Source organism: Lepidothrix coronata, unplaced genomic scaffold, assembly GCF_001604755.1.
Source record: "Lepidothrix coronata isolate B3197 unplaced genomic scaffold, Lepidothrix_coronata-1.0 Scaffold129, whole genome shotgun sequence".
Lineage (NCBI taxonomy): Eukaryota > Metazoa > Chordata > Aves > Passeriformes > Pipridae > Lepidothrix > Lepidothrix coronata.
In genome coordinates, this window is record NW_016690309.1 from 1,152,870 (window position 1) to 1,172,381 (window position 19,512).

A 19,512-nucleotide genomic window follows, 5' to 3' on the forward strand; every position below is an offset into this window, starting at 1 on the left:
CCTGCCCTTTGTAACCTGTTTGACATCTTCATGCAGGTCTGAGCAGTGCAGTTTATACACAAATTGAATCAAATAAAAATTCCCTTAAAAGCTGTGATCTGACCTCCAGATGTTGGGGGGTTTGCAAACCAAGTATGAATTTTGCCGTGCAGTTTTATCCTCCACTGAGTGGCATTACTTACATCCCTGGCTGCTAAAATAGTTGCTCAGAAGTGACAGTCTCAGCTCAGCACCAAATAGATCGTGAGGACATGTGGGGACATATTAACCAGAGAAAGAAAATTACCACCCTGTGGCTAAGCTGGACTTCTCAGAGAAAAGGGCCTGTGAGCAAAACATCAAGATCATTCCCACCAAAGGAACGACACCAGGTTAGAAACACTCGTGAGTTGTTCTGACAAGAGAGTGGATATTTAATGAAGCAATGCAGCTTCTCAGGGCATGGCAGAGAGAAGATAGTAAACACACAAAGAAATCTGATTTAGTGCAAGTGCAAGTCAAGTTTTTCATTTATAAGTAGAGGGCTGGACAGGTTGTGGGTTTGAGGCTGTGCATAGGAAAAAAACATCCTCTGGTTTGCTGGTTACCATGAAGATCAAGTCACAAATGTGCTGTTAAACCTCTTTGGCCTGACTAAATCATTGGCTGGGTTCAGGATGATACCACCCCTTTCTTTCTGAAATTAAGAGCACTTCTATGGTTTGGTCCAGAAGATGAACCTTGAGGTTTAGTCTTACTGAGCTAATCATTTTCTCAGATATTCAGAACTCATTTTAGGAAAGCAGTTCTTCCCTGTGAAGGTTAGAAGAAACCAAAATTAGGCATTTTTAAAATTGAGTATTAAAAACATTTTTAAAATGGAGCTAGAATGAAAGTGGCAAAAAGGCAACCTGGCATGGCAGGTACTTGGCTTTCAAGCATTTTTTCCCTTCTTGAAAAAATAGCCTGAAAATTAGACAAATTAAGAAACGGGGGTATATTGTGTTTATTTTAACAGTGTCTGAGGCATCAGCCATAACAGATCTTGTTTCTAAAATACAAAACAGTGTTAATTTGCTTTTGGGGATGAGGCAGTGTTTGCTCCTGTCAGAGCCCCTCACGAACTGGGTACAAGAAGGGCAGTTTTGGCTCATTTGTGCAGGTGACAGTGACTCCCCAGCAGGAGGAACTTCTGCAAACAGTGTTGTCTGTAACTGAGACACAAAATTTAAATGCCAAGGAGGAAGAATGTGACCCCAAGGAATCTGTCAAAGGGATTGGAGTCATTAGGTTAAGAAGAAGGGTGGGGGAACCAGGAGTCTTTTGGAGAGATACTCCCAGTTGTCCCACTATGATTTGGGTGATATGGTTTAGTGGTTCAGGGGTTACAGTGGTGGTGTTGATCTGATGGTTGGACTGGATGATCTTAGAAGTCTCTTTCAACCTTAATGGTTCTGTGATTCTGTAACTTCAGAGACTGAAAGCCTCCTTAGCTTGGTACTCGCTGCTGCAGGAGTGTCAGCACAGCTCCTGCACCAGAGCTGCTCACGAGCAGCACAGAGTGGACATCAGAGGGTCTCTGATGTTTCAAGAACTCCTAACCCTGCTGATGAAGCACGATTTTGCAGGAGCTTTTGTGATGCCACAGTTACAGAAACAGGCTTCAGGTAAACAGATGTGAAAATGCAACAACGGGAAGAAAGAGCGGAAGCATCACACCAGGGGTGGAAACCAAACCCCACTCCCTGCTAACCCCGCAAGGCTGGAAGCTCTGCCAGAATCAAACGGAACAGGGGAACGACAGTGAGGGTTTGTCACTTCCAGAGGATGAATTGGAGTTTTCACTGTGCTCACAGCCACGTCTGGAGTGCAAAGAACGCTGCCAGTCACCCTCCGGGGCTGTCAGCACAGCAACCAGCACAACTGAGATATTCCAGCTTTGGGGAAAGACTTAAAATCATTGCAGACAGCAGGTACAACAGATACCTGCACACTTACAGTCCTAAGTGCAAAAAAATGCATGTCTGTCACCCACTGCTTAACAGCCCTGGCATGGCAGGTACTTGGCTTTCAAGATCATCTGGCTGGGAACGTCACAAACCACTCCACCTGACAAGGCATCCCTTCAGAAATCTGGTTTGTGGGAATCTCTTTATGATAGGGAACATGACAGCTCTGAGCAAACCTGGGCTTGGCTGGAAAAGAACAGCACTGACAGAGCCCAGGACCTTCCTTCCTGGGGACACAGAAGGACTGAGAGGAAAAATGAGAGAGTCCGGTCAGCAAGTGCCCGGGCTGGAGTGTGCCCTGGTGCCCCCGACCTGTGCAGATGCACAGGGCAGGGCTTGTTCAGAAGTCTCATCACACCAGAGTCCATCCCTCACAAACTGTGCTGATACTGCTGACACCGAACAGATGAAATTTTAGCCAAAAAAGGACAAAGTTTGAAGAAAGCCCAAAGATGATTCCTGCCTTCAGAGTAACAAACATTTCATCCAGGAGGAATTCTGCAGTGACAAAGTTGAGATACCCCCCTTTTTTATTTTATCATAACCACGAGAGAGAAAACTTGCTTTTTTTTTAAAACTGTACTGCACATTTAGCTTTGCTGCTTCAGAAAACTGGACTCAGATATTGCTGAGAGCGAAGAGTATGAGATTGGTGCAACAGTGATAAGACAAAGCATCCAGAAACAACAAAAGCAAGACATGGAGGAGGTTTTGTTTCAAATTAATGTAAGAATTACTAGTTACTTGTCACTAACACACTATAATGACGGCCATAAACCTCCTGTTTCTTTAAAACCTTTAAATAAGCCCAAAAGTGCCAGATATGCAAAGCCTTCCTCCTATGTACACGCAAAAGATTAAAATAATTAACATTTTAGTGACTAAATTTTCACTCAATTCCTAAATAATAACAGCTCTGAGAAGTAACAGTGTTAGTGCACATTCATCCTCATTTTAGCTCTCTTGACTCCTGTGATTAGTGAGGAAGAGGTATTTGCCTACTAAGATAAGCTAAATATATGTAAGGATGATTGTTTCACAACAATTTAAACCACAAAAAAAGTCTGCCTTTCATCTGCAGATGGGGCACGCACTGATACACCACACAGGCTCTAATTATCCACTTAGGATTATAATTACAGGGATTGTCTCAGGCTGCCACTCACTGCCTTCACATCCTTAGTCCTGAACTGTTTACATTCCCTGTGTTCAGCCAGGATATTGGATACCAGCTCCACCTGCAAGGTTTTCATAATTAGCACCAGTGTGGAAACAGCACATCCAAACAGCTTTGGGGGCTTGAGTGGAAACCCCAAGTTTGGGCCACGGGCACTTCAATAAAGTCTATTATGGGCTCTCCACCCACTGCAGATCAGTTGATAACTTTGACAGCCGAACTGGCCCCACTCCAGCCTTGGCTGCTGCAGGTATTTGGAAGATAAATCAGCAATTTCTGACTATGTCTGTTTATTCTGTCCTCACTTAAATCCACATTTTCTTGTACTGGCAGCAGTAAAGCTGAGAAGCACTGGTTTTTCTTGCCTGCCCCCTTTTGTCTTCACAAATGTGAAGCCCGCTCAGTACAGGTTTTTCAAAGGTTTGTAGTTTCTCACTTAGGCTTCCAATAAGCTCAAACTCAGAGCAAACCCTGGTGGCAACAGTTAAAGTGAGCAGAGATCCTCACACACAGTTTGAGCACTGAAAGCAAAATTTACTTTGTTCAGGATGACTGCTGAAGGATGAAAATTAAGAATCAGGAATATTGTGGGATGCAGGTTTCTGTCTACAGAAAGATACAATTTACTCAGAATTTGTATTTTATATCATTTGTGTGCTGTCAATACAAATAGCTCTTTTTAAATGAGGAAAATTTCAGGTGAAACTCATCTAACAGCAATATAGGGATGTGAGCCTGGTTTTTGTCTTAAAAATGATGCTGATGCTCAAAATTCGTTCAAACATTAACTAAACTTAATGGTATACTAAATGCCAGTGATGTTTCCTTTTTGATTTTCTTCACTTGACACACCTATCAAAAATTCACACCCTTCTTTCAGGGATCTAAGGAATCATTCCCAGTTCCAGCCCTGTGTAATGTTGTGCCAGTTGTGCTCTGTGTCTGCTCTGTCACCTTTTGCTTGGTGGCAAAAGCAGAGGGTCAAAACCCACCCTCTCTTTGCCCTGTACCTGAAGGTGATAGAGAGAACTCAGATTTGGATGCTCCCATTTTAAATATGGGTATTTTTGTAATATATAAATATAAATATAAATATATAAATATATAAATATATAAATATATAATGTAACTACAGACATGAATTGCAGCCAAAGGGTCTGTAAATGCCAGCAAAAATATTTTTTCCAAGTGAGTTCTTATAGCTACTGGTCCTAGAAAAATAGAACTCACTGTTTTTTATTGGACATTCTACTTTACTCCAACACTATTATATGGGCTTACCATGTATAATATTTCAAGACATCTCCCCAGATTTGCTATTCCCTAATTGAACCTAAGGATTACTATAGATAATATTTAATTTATACAAATAAATAACATATTTATATTATTTTATATGTATTATATACTATAAAATAAATTAGAATAAATAAGAATAACTAAAACACATAAATAAAATAAATCCTAAAAATATTTTGGTTTTGTTCGGGTTTGGTTTTGTTTTGTTTTCTTGTTTGTTTTGGGTTTTTTTTCTTTGTTTGTTTTTTTGATTTTTTGGGTTTTTTTCAGAGTGATTCAATAATCTGATAATAATTATTTCCTATCCATCAAAGCTCTCAAGACAGTGCCCAATTGGCAGTAAAGTTTTCAGGATATAAACATGTCCTGTGTAGTTGTAATTGTTGCTGAATCAGGCACTGAGTGTTATACAGTTTCATACTACTGAAGGACAGAACTCACCTTTAGTTTTGGCACAGAACTCACCTTTACTTTTTAGGTAGGACACGGTTTCCTTCATTACTGGGGGGATTAGTTCACCTTTGTTTTTGTCCTTGATACTGTCAGGGAAAAAAAAATAAAGGAAAAAGAAAAAGCAACAGCCTTTAAGTGGCATTTATAGACAAAGAGTCCAAAGTAAGACAGAACAGCCTGAGCAAAACCCAGAGAGAAATCTGAGAGCATACACTAAATTTCACAAATTAAGGAGCCTGTACCCAAGACAAGAGTCTTTCCCAACCAACTTTATCCCTGCTGGAGGTTGGATTTGGTTGGATGCTGTTGGTGGAACGGGGTTTCAAGGCAGCTTAAAGGCAGAGGAGGAAGGAGGTTGCAGCAAATGCTTTCCAGTAAGTCTGGATCAAGGGACGCTGCAAGTTTAGGAGCCTTTTATCATGCAGATTTTTCTTTGTCATTTGGCTCTTTTTAAGCCCCAGTGTATGTATAATTAAAAGGATATGGTACCATTTGTTTTGAAGGCAAAGCGGGGCAGTGAGATTATTAACGCCTTGAATGATTTCCATGAAATGAGATTTCTTTCTCCTTCGTGAGTGAACAGTTGAGGCAAAAAAATGGAACATGGCATTTTCTTGATCTAGACAGCACAGAAAATTCTGCAATTACCCTCCTCATTTAAAAAAAAAAAAAGTCTTTGGCAGCCTAAAGATACAACAAGAGTATCTGCAGAGTATTATGCTACACTTTACAGTAATCAACAACAACATAAAGGACCAATCTCAGACTTTAAAGTAGCCTTAGTACATATTTATGTGGACAATGTTATATAATGTCTGCTGCAAAAACACAGAACAAGTGACTGTACAGCCCATGTATAACTTAGTCTTGCTAATAAACCAGAGAAGGAAGGAAGTTCCAGGGGTTCTTTGCATAGCATGCAAAGTTGGAATCCCCTGTGAAATTATGTCTCCAGTAAGAGACTAAATAAGAAAAAGGGCTGGGAGGTGAGGTCACTGCTGGGGTCAGGGTTTGGGATACCAGTGAGGAAAAGCCTGCAGCAAATCAAGGTGAGGGAAAAAACCCTCACGCTAATTTTAGCTTTTCTAATAGGGGAGTTCTAACACTCTCCTTGTGTGTCAAATAATTTTATTTCATGTATTCATATCAGGACCCTAAACACTTAGGGCAGCTTTTACCAAAATTAGTCAAAAGCCTAATTGACTGAAATGGGAACATCATCAAGAATTTAATGTGCTTGGAAGCTGTTACATCTTTATTATTGACAATTTAGGCTCATGGAACCCATTCTCAGCCTCTCTGAAGTTGCACTGATTGTGTTTGCTTTCTTACAGCTGCTCACTCCAGAGGCACCAAATAGCAACCCAGCAGCTTTTTATAAACATTCTCTAATTATTATTGTTACCCATAAATGTGTTTCCCATTTCAGTGTATAAATAGCAAACTGATTATTTACAGCACCGGCTCCTGCTGAGCACTAGTTTGTCTGTCAGAGAGGTGAGACAAATAACTGGGCTATAATTTGTAATAATAAAACCTACACACAACTTTTCTTTTTTTTCCCTAGGAAAAAAGGTGGTGTTTTTGCACTTCTAACATTTTCTGGAGGATTCCCTTTTAAGGAAGGTTCTGTTCCCAGTACAGTGAAGGAGGTTCTCAAGATAAATGGTGGTTTAAAATGGAGTAGGGTATCCACTGACAGTCACATGCAAAGGTTTGTTCTGTTTGGGCAAGCTGGAGTGTGTATTTTCAGAGTATGTGGGACACAGAGTTGGCTTTGCTGGACCTGAGGTGACAGAAAAAATTGCAGGGACGTTAGTGCAGGTATTGTAAACCAGACCAGCTCAGAGGTCAGTGGAATTACCCCTCCAGCCTCTCTCTGTGGATCCTGTCAGCAGCGTGTGTCTCCTGCCGCGGCCAGGGGGGTGAGATGAGCAGCTGTGCCCTGGGGTGGACAACACAAACTGACACTGGGGGTCAGCTGCTGCTGGGGAGATTTGAAATGAGAGGCATCTTACTCTCCTCTCTTCTTCTTTCTGCTCAGGTGTGGAGCAGAACAGAGTATTTCAGTGCATGGCACAGCTGCTGGGACTGACTCACGGATCTCCATCCTGCTGCAGCCACGTCAGGCCCAAGAGGTCTGTCCTGGCACACAGACAATGAGTTCTGCCCACTGTAGGACCTCTGATTAGTTACTGCAGCACGTTACACACCCAGTGACTCACTGCTAGACAGCAGACAGCTACCTCACAAGGCCTTCACACGTTGTTCTCAAGTGTCATTAAGTATTCTTGGCTGATAATCTTTCTCTCTCTTTGCTTTCCCTCTCCCTTTCATTTTTTCCCTGCTAAGACACGCAGAGGTTTGCTTTAGAATGCAATCCTTTCTCCCTGGGCACACATGCCCAGCATGCACAAGCAGAAAGATCATGGCCAAAAGGAAGGCACCCTGAAATGTTTATGATAACCACTCAGCAAACAGCAGCTGGGCAGTTGTGGCAATTCTGTACATTTTCTCGGCCCCCTGTCCCCATCCGTGGCACAGGTGGGATGTCATTTTGTCATTACAGTCCACAGAGATGATAAGAGGAGAGGGAATCAGCAAAAAACAATTCATTCCTCAAGATGAAAGTTAATACCTTTTCCTTTGTGGTTCAGATTTTAGAAGCTCCCAGCACATTTTGTTCCCCATCCATCACTAATTTTACTTTCCTCTAAATTAATTCCTTTATTTCTGATTTAGAACGTGCAGGGGGGTTGTTTATTTGTAATTCCCAGTGGTGATGAGTGAATCTGGACAGGGGTGGGCAGACAGGAGGAACTGCCATCCCCATGTACATCCATTTTGGGTGCTCAGGTGCTGTGAATTGGACCCACACACGGAGAGCATCTGTTTGTCAGTGCCTCCATCCCCAGTGCTGGAACTCTCTGGAACAAAAATGATAGTAAGGCCTTGCTTGGTGTTTCCCTACCCCCAGATAAGCCCTTTCTGAAGTAATCATCCTTTCTATACTTTGTGAAAGCCAAGGCAAGCAGTGAGGACACAATTTACTGAAGGTAACACAGCTTCGTGCCTGAAAACAGTCCTGGCTTTACTGATGTGGTGCCATAAAACATTGTCCTGCCCAATGACCCAGTGGAACCCACCTAAAAGACAGTCTCTGGCTTAGGGAGGTGAGTTAGCCATGTTTCAAGTGTTAGGCTGAGCTCTAAAGGGGTACTGTAAAAGTTCATGTCACAGCAGCTCTCACACAATACGTATTGATTGTACTAATTCCAGGCCTTCCAGAAAGCAGAGGGAACTTACATTTTATCTCTCATTTACAGCTGAATCATTAGAACCAGAAAAGCAGACTGGGGGTGGGAGGGGATTTGACAAAAGTCCATGTATCAGACAGCCTAAATTGCCTTTGCTGAATGTGAACAATATTCTTCAGCTGTTTTTTGAGGAGGATGCCAGAGAATGATGACAGAAATGACTGTGGGTAGGAAGCTAGAAGGTTTTGTGGGCTTTTTTTTTTGTGTGTGTGTGTTGTTTTTTACCAAAATTGAATCTTGCAAGTACTACTGCCATCCCATTCCTCGTGCAAAGTAAATCATTTTTTATGCCACATACAGTGCTGTAATCTAGGCAAACAGCTGTCAGGGCATTTCTGGGAGAGAGTGATTTTATTCATTCCATCAAACTCTGATCAGAACAATCTGTGAGCAACAAAACAACAATGTATAAAGGCTCAAGCATCCATTTGAGCTTTAGGCAGCCATTGTGGAGCCTGAAGCTTCGTTTTGGCTTTGCTATCTGTCATCTAAATATCTCCAAAACACTTCCATGCTGCCAGAATCCACCAGCAACACATTAGCTCAGGGCTCTGGCATATATGGCAAAATGTTCTCCACTGGGAGAAAAGTTGTGCACTGACCACCACTGAGAAAATGGAAACATGAAGATCAGGCAGGTCACTGGGACTGTGAGACCTGTCCTGAACTCACAAAATATGTTGTCTGGCCTCATAGTTCTGTGGCTTTCAGAGAGAATGAGAAACTAAACACATAACAAACAAATTATTTGCAGGCAGTCTGTCTGGTGAACCTGCACATCACAAAGCTGTAGGGTACAGAAATCTCATATTTTTTGAAATCTCCTGGCTTACTATTGCAGGCTGACTCCAAATTGCTGGGTAGGTAGAGGTGGCCGTGGTGGAGGAACCTTAACCACAGGTGGCAGTTTTCCCTTCTGTTTCCTCCGAAGGTTTTCATCATGTCTGCAAAAAAAAAAAAAATCAGGTTTCATTGATTTTCTGTGCAGCACGGATGACAGATTGTGTGTATGAACAGCTGTAAGTGCTGCTCATGATGCTGATCTCCTGACAATAGTGTATATTCTGCAGGTCTTACAGAACTTGCATTTAATTTCAGCATGAGGAAATTCGTAAGTGGTATCTGTGGTAGAATACTTAAGCATGACATAGAAGAGCTCCTTTGCTTCAGCCAGTGGAACGCAGCAATAAATATGTCCAAAAAATAGGAACACGCTATAATTTGCTGCTCAAAACACAACCCTCTTTTCTTTGGCAACCATGCAATCCAGTTTATAACCTTAGAGCTGCAAGGTGTTTTCTGTTATTCCATATTTACACAAAAGGTGTGTAAAAACCTGCCAGGCATCAGCAAGAGTCGCAATCAAAGCTTCCAGTTCCTTTCATTCAGCAGTGACATAAAATCACTTCCTGTCAGCACATCAAAGCATTTCCATGTAAAGCACCGTGTTGGGGAGATGTTATTGACACCAACACTGGCACTTGACAAGCACAGCCCTCTGCATTTCCTTCCCTTTTCTCTCCCGCCCTCCACTCCAACAATCCTCCCTAATGCACGACATATAAAAATAATGGAACCGCTGACAACAGATACGTCCATAAAGTTTAAAATCAACCAACACTTCGCTGACTGGGAATGCTCTTAATGAAAGGAAGTCACTTAATCTGCTACAATATGCAAGGAAAGAGGTCAGGATTACAGCTCTGCCCAAGGAAGTTACGTGATGCTCATAAGCAGTAACAGCAGTGGGTTGGTTTTGCTGACACTCACAGAGAATTTGCAATTACATGAAGGAAATGCTCCACAACTGAGATGGAGATGTTCCAGACCTGTACAAAACTAAACATCTGATGCACCTCAGAACATGTTTGATGCCAATGCAGCTTTCAGAATTTACCCAACCAAGCACAAGCAGGTAAATTAGACTTTAAATCGCTGAAGAAATAGGTTCTGCCCAGAACACAGTGAACAGGATGCAGCTCTACCTGAGGAAAAGCGAGACAACATGGGTTACATTTGCCACATACCGGATGACTTCCTGAGGGATGTTTAGCTGGTCGTATTTGAGATGTTCTGCCAGGTCACTTAAATAGTTCAAGTAGGTGACCTTTTTCCCAAACTTATGGCTAAAAAAAAAAAAAAAAAAGAAAATATTGAGAAAAAAAATCACAAAGTAGTATAAAAATCAGCATGGGAGGAACATTTACAAAGGGTTTAGTTTCTATTACAAAAATGTAAGTGCTGATGCAACTCAAAATTAGACTGTAATTGAAGCAGCAGGAGACGTAAGATGTGTTTCATTTCATATGATCAAACATATACAGTGCATGCCTGAGAGTCTGATTTGAATAAAAATAACTGCCTTCCATCTGAGTGTTTTGTGATTTGCATAGATATGAAAAACATCCCTTTAAAAGCCACTGAAAACCAGGTTTCACACAGCATTTAGAAAGCTCACTAAAAGCACTGTTAACTTTGGAGAAAATGTTGCACAGGCAGCAGAACAACGTGTTTGTATTATTTAGGCATTCCACCCTAAAGACAAAATAAGGGGGCTGTGGAAATAAACCATAAATCAGTCAAGCAACAGGCAGTACTTTCAAGGCATTGATAGTGTTGGTTCACCAGCTTTATCCATTTTGAAAAGGGCTGGGTAACTTCTGGGAAACACCATGGATGATAAGATTTTTCTCTGAGCTGTACAAACCAGACTTCCAAATCTGAAGTGTCACTAGTTGGGTCTTGAGCTTTAGCCAGAACACAGGACTGTACAGGCTGAGGTTTTCAAACAAGGGTCAGTGACACGTTTATACACACGGTCTGAAATAATGCAATATTTTCCCACAACGCCAAGCATCCGTACTGTGATGAAGTGCCAAGAAAACCAGCAGGTGTTGATGACAAAAAGTGCACTCTCCTGCACCTTACTTCCACGGTGAAATTGCAGAAAAGCTGTGGTGTGACCGAGTTTATCCCCGGATTGTCCAATCCACATACACACGCTCCCCCTAGTGGGACACGGCACAAACATCAGCCACTTCCTTAAATTTTAGATTTAAACTGAAACGAGATAAATTTTCCCGAAAGCAAAGCAGTTTTGGGACACTGAGGAGTATCAGTCTGTGCATGCACAACTTCAGGGCTCTCCAGAGCCTCTTTGATCCAAACCACCCTGGGCTTCCAACATCTTACCCAAGCCACGGGCTAGCACAGAACTCAGTGTTTAATCACCTCTGGTAGTGCAGGACAGGTCACAGAATTAATTTGTAATTTGTAATTAGGAATTAGTGCTGTTCCTTAAAAGTGCCACATCACCACCACCACCTGAATGTGTATTATTTGTGATACAGGTGGGTGGTTTCCGTGAGCTCACATGTAGGAGTGTGGTCTTCTTACTGTTGTTTTGCAGTTTGGAGAAAATACACCTGACTGAACACATAACCTGCTTGCTGGTTTCTTTTGGGACTGGAAAGAAGACCAATCAACCTCAGGAGCTCGAAAAATTTAATGCATTTACATTTTCTTAAGTCCTTTCAAATAAAAGAATGCTAAAATACTTACTCCATTTGTCCTTCACTCTAATAATTCTGTTATTTGCCCAGTTGTTGGCAAACACATTAAAACATCATGTAAAAGTACTTAGGCCATGTGCTAACAGGCACCAAATGTACTTACAGACCCCTGAAAAATAAATACATGCTTCTTCATAATGAAATTTATTTCACACCTGCTATTTTTATTGGCAACACCATCTACAAATGAGTCTGGGCTTTAATTTAGCAAAAGTAGGGAACAGAAGGTGTAGAGGGCTTCTCTCCCTTGCTTTTGTGGACTGGATTAATATTGACACTTAAATTAAAAGCATGATTTGCCAAGGTAAGATTAATCTAAACTGGAAGGGAAAGGTACTGTGAACGAATTTGAAATTGTACTATTCTAGTAAATTAACACTGCTAATAAGTTTTAGTCTTCAATGAGAGTATAATTCAGGGAGATTGTACATGGGCCCTTTCACACTTAATTTTAAAACTATATCCTTAAATTTTCCCTTCCTTGACAAACCCAAACTAGTGTCAACCCAAAATGCACAATGCACGTGGACATTTAGCTATTAAGATAAAAAAGGAATAAAGAGGTTTTTCCTAAGCTTCAGCTAATTCCTGCTTTCTGGCTTATGGAACATTTCAGAGTTTCCTCCTATTTCCAATCACTTTGTCAGTCCCCGTGTACAAATAGCTTTGTTGCTGTTGGTTACAGATTTTAAACAGAGAGTGTTACTAAATTAGACTCAAAAGAAGTATCCAGGTACACAGTGGTAAATGTCAGCACAAACAAAAACAACCAATCCTGACAAAAACAGAGTGTTCAGAAGGTCGATTTGATGCTGCTGCATCTGACAAGGCCTGGTTTGAATTGTTTATGCCAGATAGGCTTCAGCTCATCAGGATCACCCATTTTCATATTCAAAGCAAAAGAAGACTTCATTGTCAGTGTATTGTACTGTCCAAGAAAAAAAAGGTATTTCACTTGTTTACACACAGTTAGATCCAGGGAAAATGAGTATTTGGAACAGGTACCTGTAAACTTTTATTTTGCAAGAATTAGTGACCAATTATTGCTGTAAGTCAAATATCACACTGAGTGAATTAACATGCACTGAATGAAAATCATCAGTGTCCTCAAACCCCTTGCCTGGAGTTATTCCCAAGGAACTCTTGACTGCCTCTGAGAAAGAAGTTGGTTCACCTGAGTATTGTAACATCCATCAAGGATTTTTCTTGTTTGATTGTTGGGGTTGTTGTTTATTTTTTGTCCTTTTTTGTTTGCTTGTTTGTTTGGCTGGTTTTGTTGTTTGGTTGGGTTTGTTTCATTTTGGTTTCTAGAAAGCTCTCCATACCCATCCCAAAGCAAATCAGGAACAAACAAACCAACTGCAAACCCATCCCCATTCCTAAGCCACCATCAGGTACTGGGCATCCTGTTTCTTTTCTCACCATTGCACTATGTCCTGGATCACTGACATTTATTTTACTGCTAGTTAAAATATAGACCTATAATCAGTCTTCTTGTTTCAAGAGCAGCATATTCTGGAGTGATTTTAGCTGTAACTTTTATTTTCACATGCCCCTTACACGTTCCAGCCTACCTAGAAGTTAAACTTCCCTTCTCTGATTAATTAGCTTTCCAACAGTCAGAAATTGAACCAATGGCAAGTTCCTGTAGTGGATGTTTTTGGTTGGTTCATTATGGCTTTTCAAGATTAGCTGTTTTCATCCTCCAGCCCTGAGGACATTCATAATATAATCAGCAAAATGTCAGAATTACTTGGGAAGTGACAGAAATTCGGGAGCAGAAGCTGAGCAAGCCCAGCCATCCTTGCACTTATCAGTATCTGCCCACTGGTGGTGGTTCCTTGTAGGTAGCACCAACTTCCCCCATGCAGAGGAAAAGAACACACAGTAAAATCCATCACCTTCCCCCTTATATCCTCCATTTCAAATTCTTACAGGCACTTCAGGGCTTATCCATTAACTTTGAACACACAATTGTATCATTCCTATTCATGTCACCACTGCAGCTCCCCCTGAGGTTTAACCATTCATTATCCACTTTGCTGCACCACCCAGTAACTCCAGTCACACCCCCAGTTCCATTATGGGAAGTGCTGTCAAACATGACAAAAAAAATCATTCGTGGTCTGCAGAATAACTGGTTTTTAAAGTGGTATTTACTTTAACATACCGGTAAAACTGCTAAGAATTGAGACTCCCTTTTCTTGGAAAGCAAAGAACTCTGCCCTCTTATTCATACCCCAGCTAAAGCTCACCTTACCCATTAGTCCCACACAGTTTAAATGGGTATTGTGCTCTTACCTGACATATTTTACCCCAAGCCTTTTTAAAAGCAACTTATTAGAGAACAAACCATCCTTGAACTAAACGGGAATAATGTGTTCAATAAACTGCCAAGTACCTTATAAGAGGTTTAAAGATATTCCACAGGATTTTTATGAAGTTGGTTGGATGTACAACATAGAGTGCTTTAAGGTTTTTCTTATACCTGGGAAAAGAAATTGAAATTGTTAGAAGGATGTTGAATACCACAGATGGCAGGACTGAATAGCTACAACTGAATGGAAGGTATTATTACAGGAACATTACACAGCATTCTTTTCAAATACATTCAAAAGACCTAATTCAGAAGAAATGGAATGTAAAATGAAAAAAAAAAAAACAACCCATACACAGTTTTGAAAAATGGTCAGCTTTGACAAAAGGGCAAGTTAACACCACTGTGTTCCTAACCAACGTCCACCATCTCATAGATTTAATATCAGGGGGACAGAAAGGAAATTAGGCAATTTGAAAAAAAGTACTGATAAGAGAATGAAGAGTCTATTAAAAAAAATCTGTCATGTAAAAAAATCACCTTCTTTCATATCCCTTTATTTTCTGCTTACGGGAGTTTCGTGTTGGAGAAAAATTCTAAATTTTCAGATGTAGAATTTACACCTGATTTTTTAATTTTACCACTAATTGTGGCCTGTTTTGCTAGTAATTACTAAAGGTGAAGCCAAGTGCTACTTGTTTGATATTGCATGGTTCCCTTTGTAAGAAACAAACCCTTCCTTCATTACAGATTTGCTTGATTCCACAGGGTCATTCCATCATCAATAAACAATGGATTCCAGCAGGCCAAAATGGAAACCAGGCTGCACACAAAGACTCTGCTCTTATTCAGTGTTCTTGCAAAACAAAATTGAGAAATGCATAATGATATGTCCTGCTTTTATATATGAATTGTTGCCTATTACTCTGCCAGGTTTGCTTCGTGATCCTCCCCCCAGGAGTCAACACTCCCTGTCAGAAAACAGTGATGGGGGAAAAAACGTGATGATGAACTCCTAAGGAAAACCAGGTTATGCTAAGAGGGGAAAAAGGGACCGACTCAGAGATTGCAGGTTTTCCTTTTGGATTTTAACTGGGCCCTGTGCTTGAAAACAGCACACGAGCAAACCACTACTCCTGTGCAACTGGCCCTGCTGTGGACAAGGACCCAAAATCCACAATGAAAACCGACAGGCAGAACACCTGAGTTGCTTTACTAAAGTTTCCCTTTGAAGTTTGTTTTGTACCTTGCAGTGAGGGGCATAATCTGCTCACTGGGTGGAAGTTTATGTTCTTCACAGTTTCCTAGATTACAATTAAATGTCCAAAAGACTCTGCTGAGCCTCTGCCGTAAACCTTCCAAGACCCATTCTTTTGAAACTATTCCTGTTGAACATTTGCTTTCAATGCAAGCTAATTATGTCGTCCTTTGTGCTCTCCTCTGTCCTCCCTTTCCTTCGACCCCAGAAGTCTGAAAGGAGCCATTTTTGTGTTTGTTTTCCAACAGCATTCACATCACTATAAGAATCAGCAATGGCAAAACGAGCTCAGTCAGCTGTGGGCGGATCAGGACAGATCCACTTCCCTCGTGGAAGTTCGTTACAGACATTACACAATCCTAAGAGGAAACCAAATATTTGGGAGCCATACTTCCTGTCAAACTCCTTGTAGGCCGTTTGCAACCATTTCAGAGATGGTTTATTCAGACTCTTCAGGCCATAGTGGAAGTAGACAACCGTATAATCATTCTCTACATACTGGTCCAGAGTGTACTTTAAGTACCTGAGGAGAAAGATAACATTGGAGTTTTGAGACAGTTTACTGGAGGAGATTTTTGAAGCAGTGACTGCGCTGGTTTTGCACAGTGACTGTAAATTCATATTTGCTTCAAGGTATTTGACAAGTTCATCGTGCTCTAATGGCAATGTGGCCAATAATTCCACATTATTGCAATGCCTGAAATTGTAAAGAATGTACTTATTTACAAAAACACTGGTGCTCATGAATCACTTAAGGATGAAGACAATACGGGACTGTGTTTGCCAAGAAATTTTTGAAGAGATGCATTTTTACTAACAGCAACTTTTATTTGGCTTTTTTCTGGTCTTTGTAAAAGTCCTTCCTTTGAGACAAAGCAAAAAAAATGTCATTTTGCCTTTTCCAAACAATAAACAACACATCTTGGGTTTTCCTCTCAATTTAAAACTTTTTAAATCCTCGAAAAAATCCATTACCCCAAATTACTGCCAATTACAACCTGTTACTGTAAACTGCTTTTCTTGACTATATTTGCCTTTCCCTAGTTTGCATCGTGGTGCCTGCGTTCATAGATCGTTTCCCTTAGAACTAATTTAAAGAACTACACTACTTATCCCATCTTGAAACAATACTGCATGTTTTATAAGCAGATTTCTGTGTGCTCATTCTGTTATGGCACAGTTATAGACGCTTTTCTCTTCCCTTTCTCCCACAATTAAGAGCCCAGGATGGCCTATTACACAGCTCAGTGACTCAAACCAAGCCCTGATGGAGCAGTGCAATCTGGCCTCGTGTCTTGCTGTGTCAGATTTCAACTTCCTTATGTTATTTTCAGTGCTCTCTTCTTATGCTGCAGCAGAGCCCTTCATTGTAGGTAAGCAATTTTTATTCAGTAAAGCAGGTAGTTCCATGTGCCATTTATTAAGGCTGGGGCTATCTGCAGGGCCACTTTGACTATCCACCTTTGCATGGAAAAGCCCATAACTTCACTTCTTACCCTCCCAAAGCCTCATTTATCTGCTTACTGTAAATTTTAGATCCCCAGTATCCTGGGACAAGGATTGCCACTGCAATTAATATAATGATGGTTTGATCCCTGACTTAAGCATCAAATGGTATTTTAATGGAAGAAGTAGCAGTGACAGTCATTCAAGACTTCTTTTTTTTTTAAGACTTTGAAATTAAAATACAGCTAAGCAGATATTGTTACATACAGAGTGCCTGGTGTTTTATTTTACAGCATGTAAATTCCTTGTCACATTGCATCCAGACAGCCTGTACTTTTAAAAATAACTGAGAGTGTTTTGTGGGCACACAATAACCAGTATTTTTCTACAGTCAATTACCTGCTCCAAGGCTGCAACAGAATTGCAGGGGCATTACAAAAGCTTTACCAAATCAATTCTTTAAGTGATTTCATCACAAAATACCCACCAATCAGGGCCTACTCTGCAGCTTTTCCTCAGGATTCAACACCAGAGCCTAAGTACCTAAAAGCAGATCACTTGATGGCTGTGTTGCTACGTCCCCATTCAGACACCTGCCTTCAGTTCTTTCAGCTCAGACTTTCCAAGTGAACTTGATGTGGGCTCAGATACAGGAAAACATGTAAAATCTTCAGGTCCAGAAGAGCCTAAGGGCTGGAAACCTGAGTTTCATCAAGGCTCCTCCTCACAGAGCTGAGGAGGGTTCCTAGATTTGGTATAAACGTGGTTTGTCACACTCCTACTGATCACTGCAGGTGAGGAGGTGACTGGTGGGGCTCTCCCTCCCCCCTGGCACTAACACTCCTTGTGTGCTCTCAAAACCATTTCCTAGGTAATATGTAACATCCTTTCCTCTCTCTGAGAAGTTGAGACAAAAGCACTTCTGTCCTTTCCGGTGGGTGCTGACATTTGAAACATTTTGCCAAGAACATTTGTACAAGAACTCCAAACAGGTTTAAAATGCTCAGTAAGGACAGGATTCTCACGACAGAACAGATCTTGTAGTGACAAACTACGAGGCAGAAACAGCAAGTTTATAAGGAAGAATGTTGTGAAGTTACCTGCTCACAACCTCTTTTAACACAAGAGACCCAAAGTGAGATACACATAAAAATGTTAAGCATAGTATACTGAATGAAATGGAGATATTTTTATAAAATAGAAAACCCACTGAATGCAAATAACTAAACAATGCTCTTCCAGAGTGATTTAGGAGATAAAAGATAGCAAATTAAAGCAAACACAGCTATTCAGGAGAACATGTGTACGCAGCACTAAAATACCAGAATTTCACTTCATTGGTCATCATTATGAATTATTTTTTTTTAATATGATAAGAATTCTTTAATAAAATCAAGACAACAAGTTAATTGCAGTACACAGCAAATGGCTCCTTCCAGTCAGGGCAACTGGCAGTTGTCATCACCATCTCATTCATTTCATATTAACATTAGTGCGTCTTAACATCCTTTTTTAATTTCACTCCTTGCCTCCTGCTTCTCTCCTCCTTGAAAGCTCGTTCTCTAACAGAATTTTCCCTATCAAGTGTAAAGGAGTCCACGCAGGAGATGAAAAGGAACTTACTCCAGCAGCCTGGTGTGGTTGAGCTGATGGGAGGGGGGCATGCGGCAGCAGCTGAAGGTGATCACCTTCCTTCCGGAGCTGTCATCACCTGGGGGACAGAACAGGTAATAAAGACAACTCATCTTCGGACTTCTGGAGGAATGGGGTGGGTCTTGTGATGTTTGGGGCTACCTCTACCTCCTGTTGTTACTCAAAACACGCTGTGGGACTTCCCTGTCCAGTCCCACATGACCTACAGAGAGCACATGGGGAGAGACGCAGCAAAGCTGAGGGAGGTTCATGTTCAGAGGTGGTTGGTGGTGCTCAGCTCAGGACAGGGAACACTTAAGTCCTGCTGCAGCATTCAGCTGTGGAAGAAAACAGGCCTGCTTTCCCTAGACGTCTTGGAAATGACCTGTTTTCAAACTCTCCATGCTTTATATCTGGAATTTATTAGAATGCTGCTCTGCCTACAAGAGCTTTGGGCATCTGCTCTGTCTTGCTTCTCTGTCAGATGTTTTTAACCAGCTTAAGCTTTCTCAGATCCTCTCTTTCAGAAGCACTGCTGCATTCAGGTCACATTTAAAACACATCAAGCAAGGCACACAAGTATGATTTTCCATGTACCTACAGGAAAGATACCATTCCTTCTAAGGCAATACAGGAACACCCCATAAAATGGTCAGACTGAATTAGTATTTGACACATTCTTAGTCTAACTTCAATGTTCAGAGCAAATGATATTCAATACTTGCTTCTATTGCCACCAAAACATCAAAGTTTGGCTTTGATATTGGCAGGAATACAATACAGAATTGGTTTTTTTTCAGGCAATATTTATAATTACATTGTTCCCCTCTCACCCTGAATTAAGTAGCTGTAGTATAGCAGTGTAGTTTTGACTGCTAAAACATTCCTTTCTCTGCTGGCTGATTCTTTCTTCCTGTTCTTTTTTGGCTGGACGCTTATTTTATTGTCTTTCTCAAAGGTTTTTTTTGTACCACGAGGCTTGATGTCCCTTCCCACATTACAAATAAATTCTCACTCCTGGGTTAAATAAAGTGCTTGAGCACCACTGAAAGA

General features: G+C 41.0%; 1 protein-coding gene across 1 annotated transcript in view; it reads right to left on the reverse strand.

Annotated features, from left to right (window-relative positions):
* Nucleotides 1–19,512, reverse strand: part of ARHGAP8 (Rho GTPase activating protein 8) — a 60,592-nt gene that overhangs the window by 16,647 nt on the left and 24,433 nt on the right. The window contains exons 4-9 of the mRNA XM_017826631.1: nucleotides 18,451–18,538; nucleotides 15,773–15,904; nucleotides 14,208–14,294; nucleotides 10,262–10,360; nucleotides 9,068–9,178; nucleotides 4,930–5,003 (exon numbers count right to left, since the gene is read on the reverse strand). Coding sequence (XP_017682120.1) covers nucleotides 4,930–5,003; nucleotides 9,068–9,178; nucleotides 10,262–10,360; nucleotides 14,208–14,294; nucleotides 15,773–15,904; nucleotides 18,451–18,538 — 591 coding nt within the window. The remainder of the gene's footprint in view (nucleotides 1–4,929; nucleotides 5,004–9,067; nucleotides 9,179–10,261; nucleotides 10,361–14,207; nucleotides 14,295–15,772; nucleotides 15,905–18,450; nucleotides 18,539–19,512) is intronic.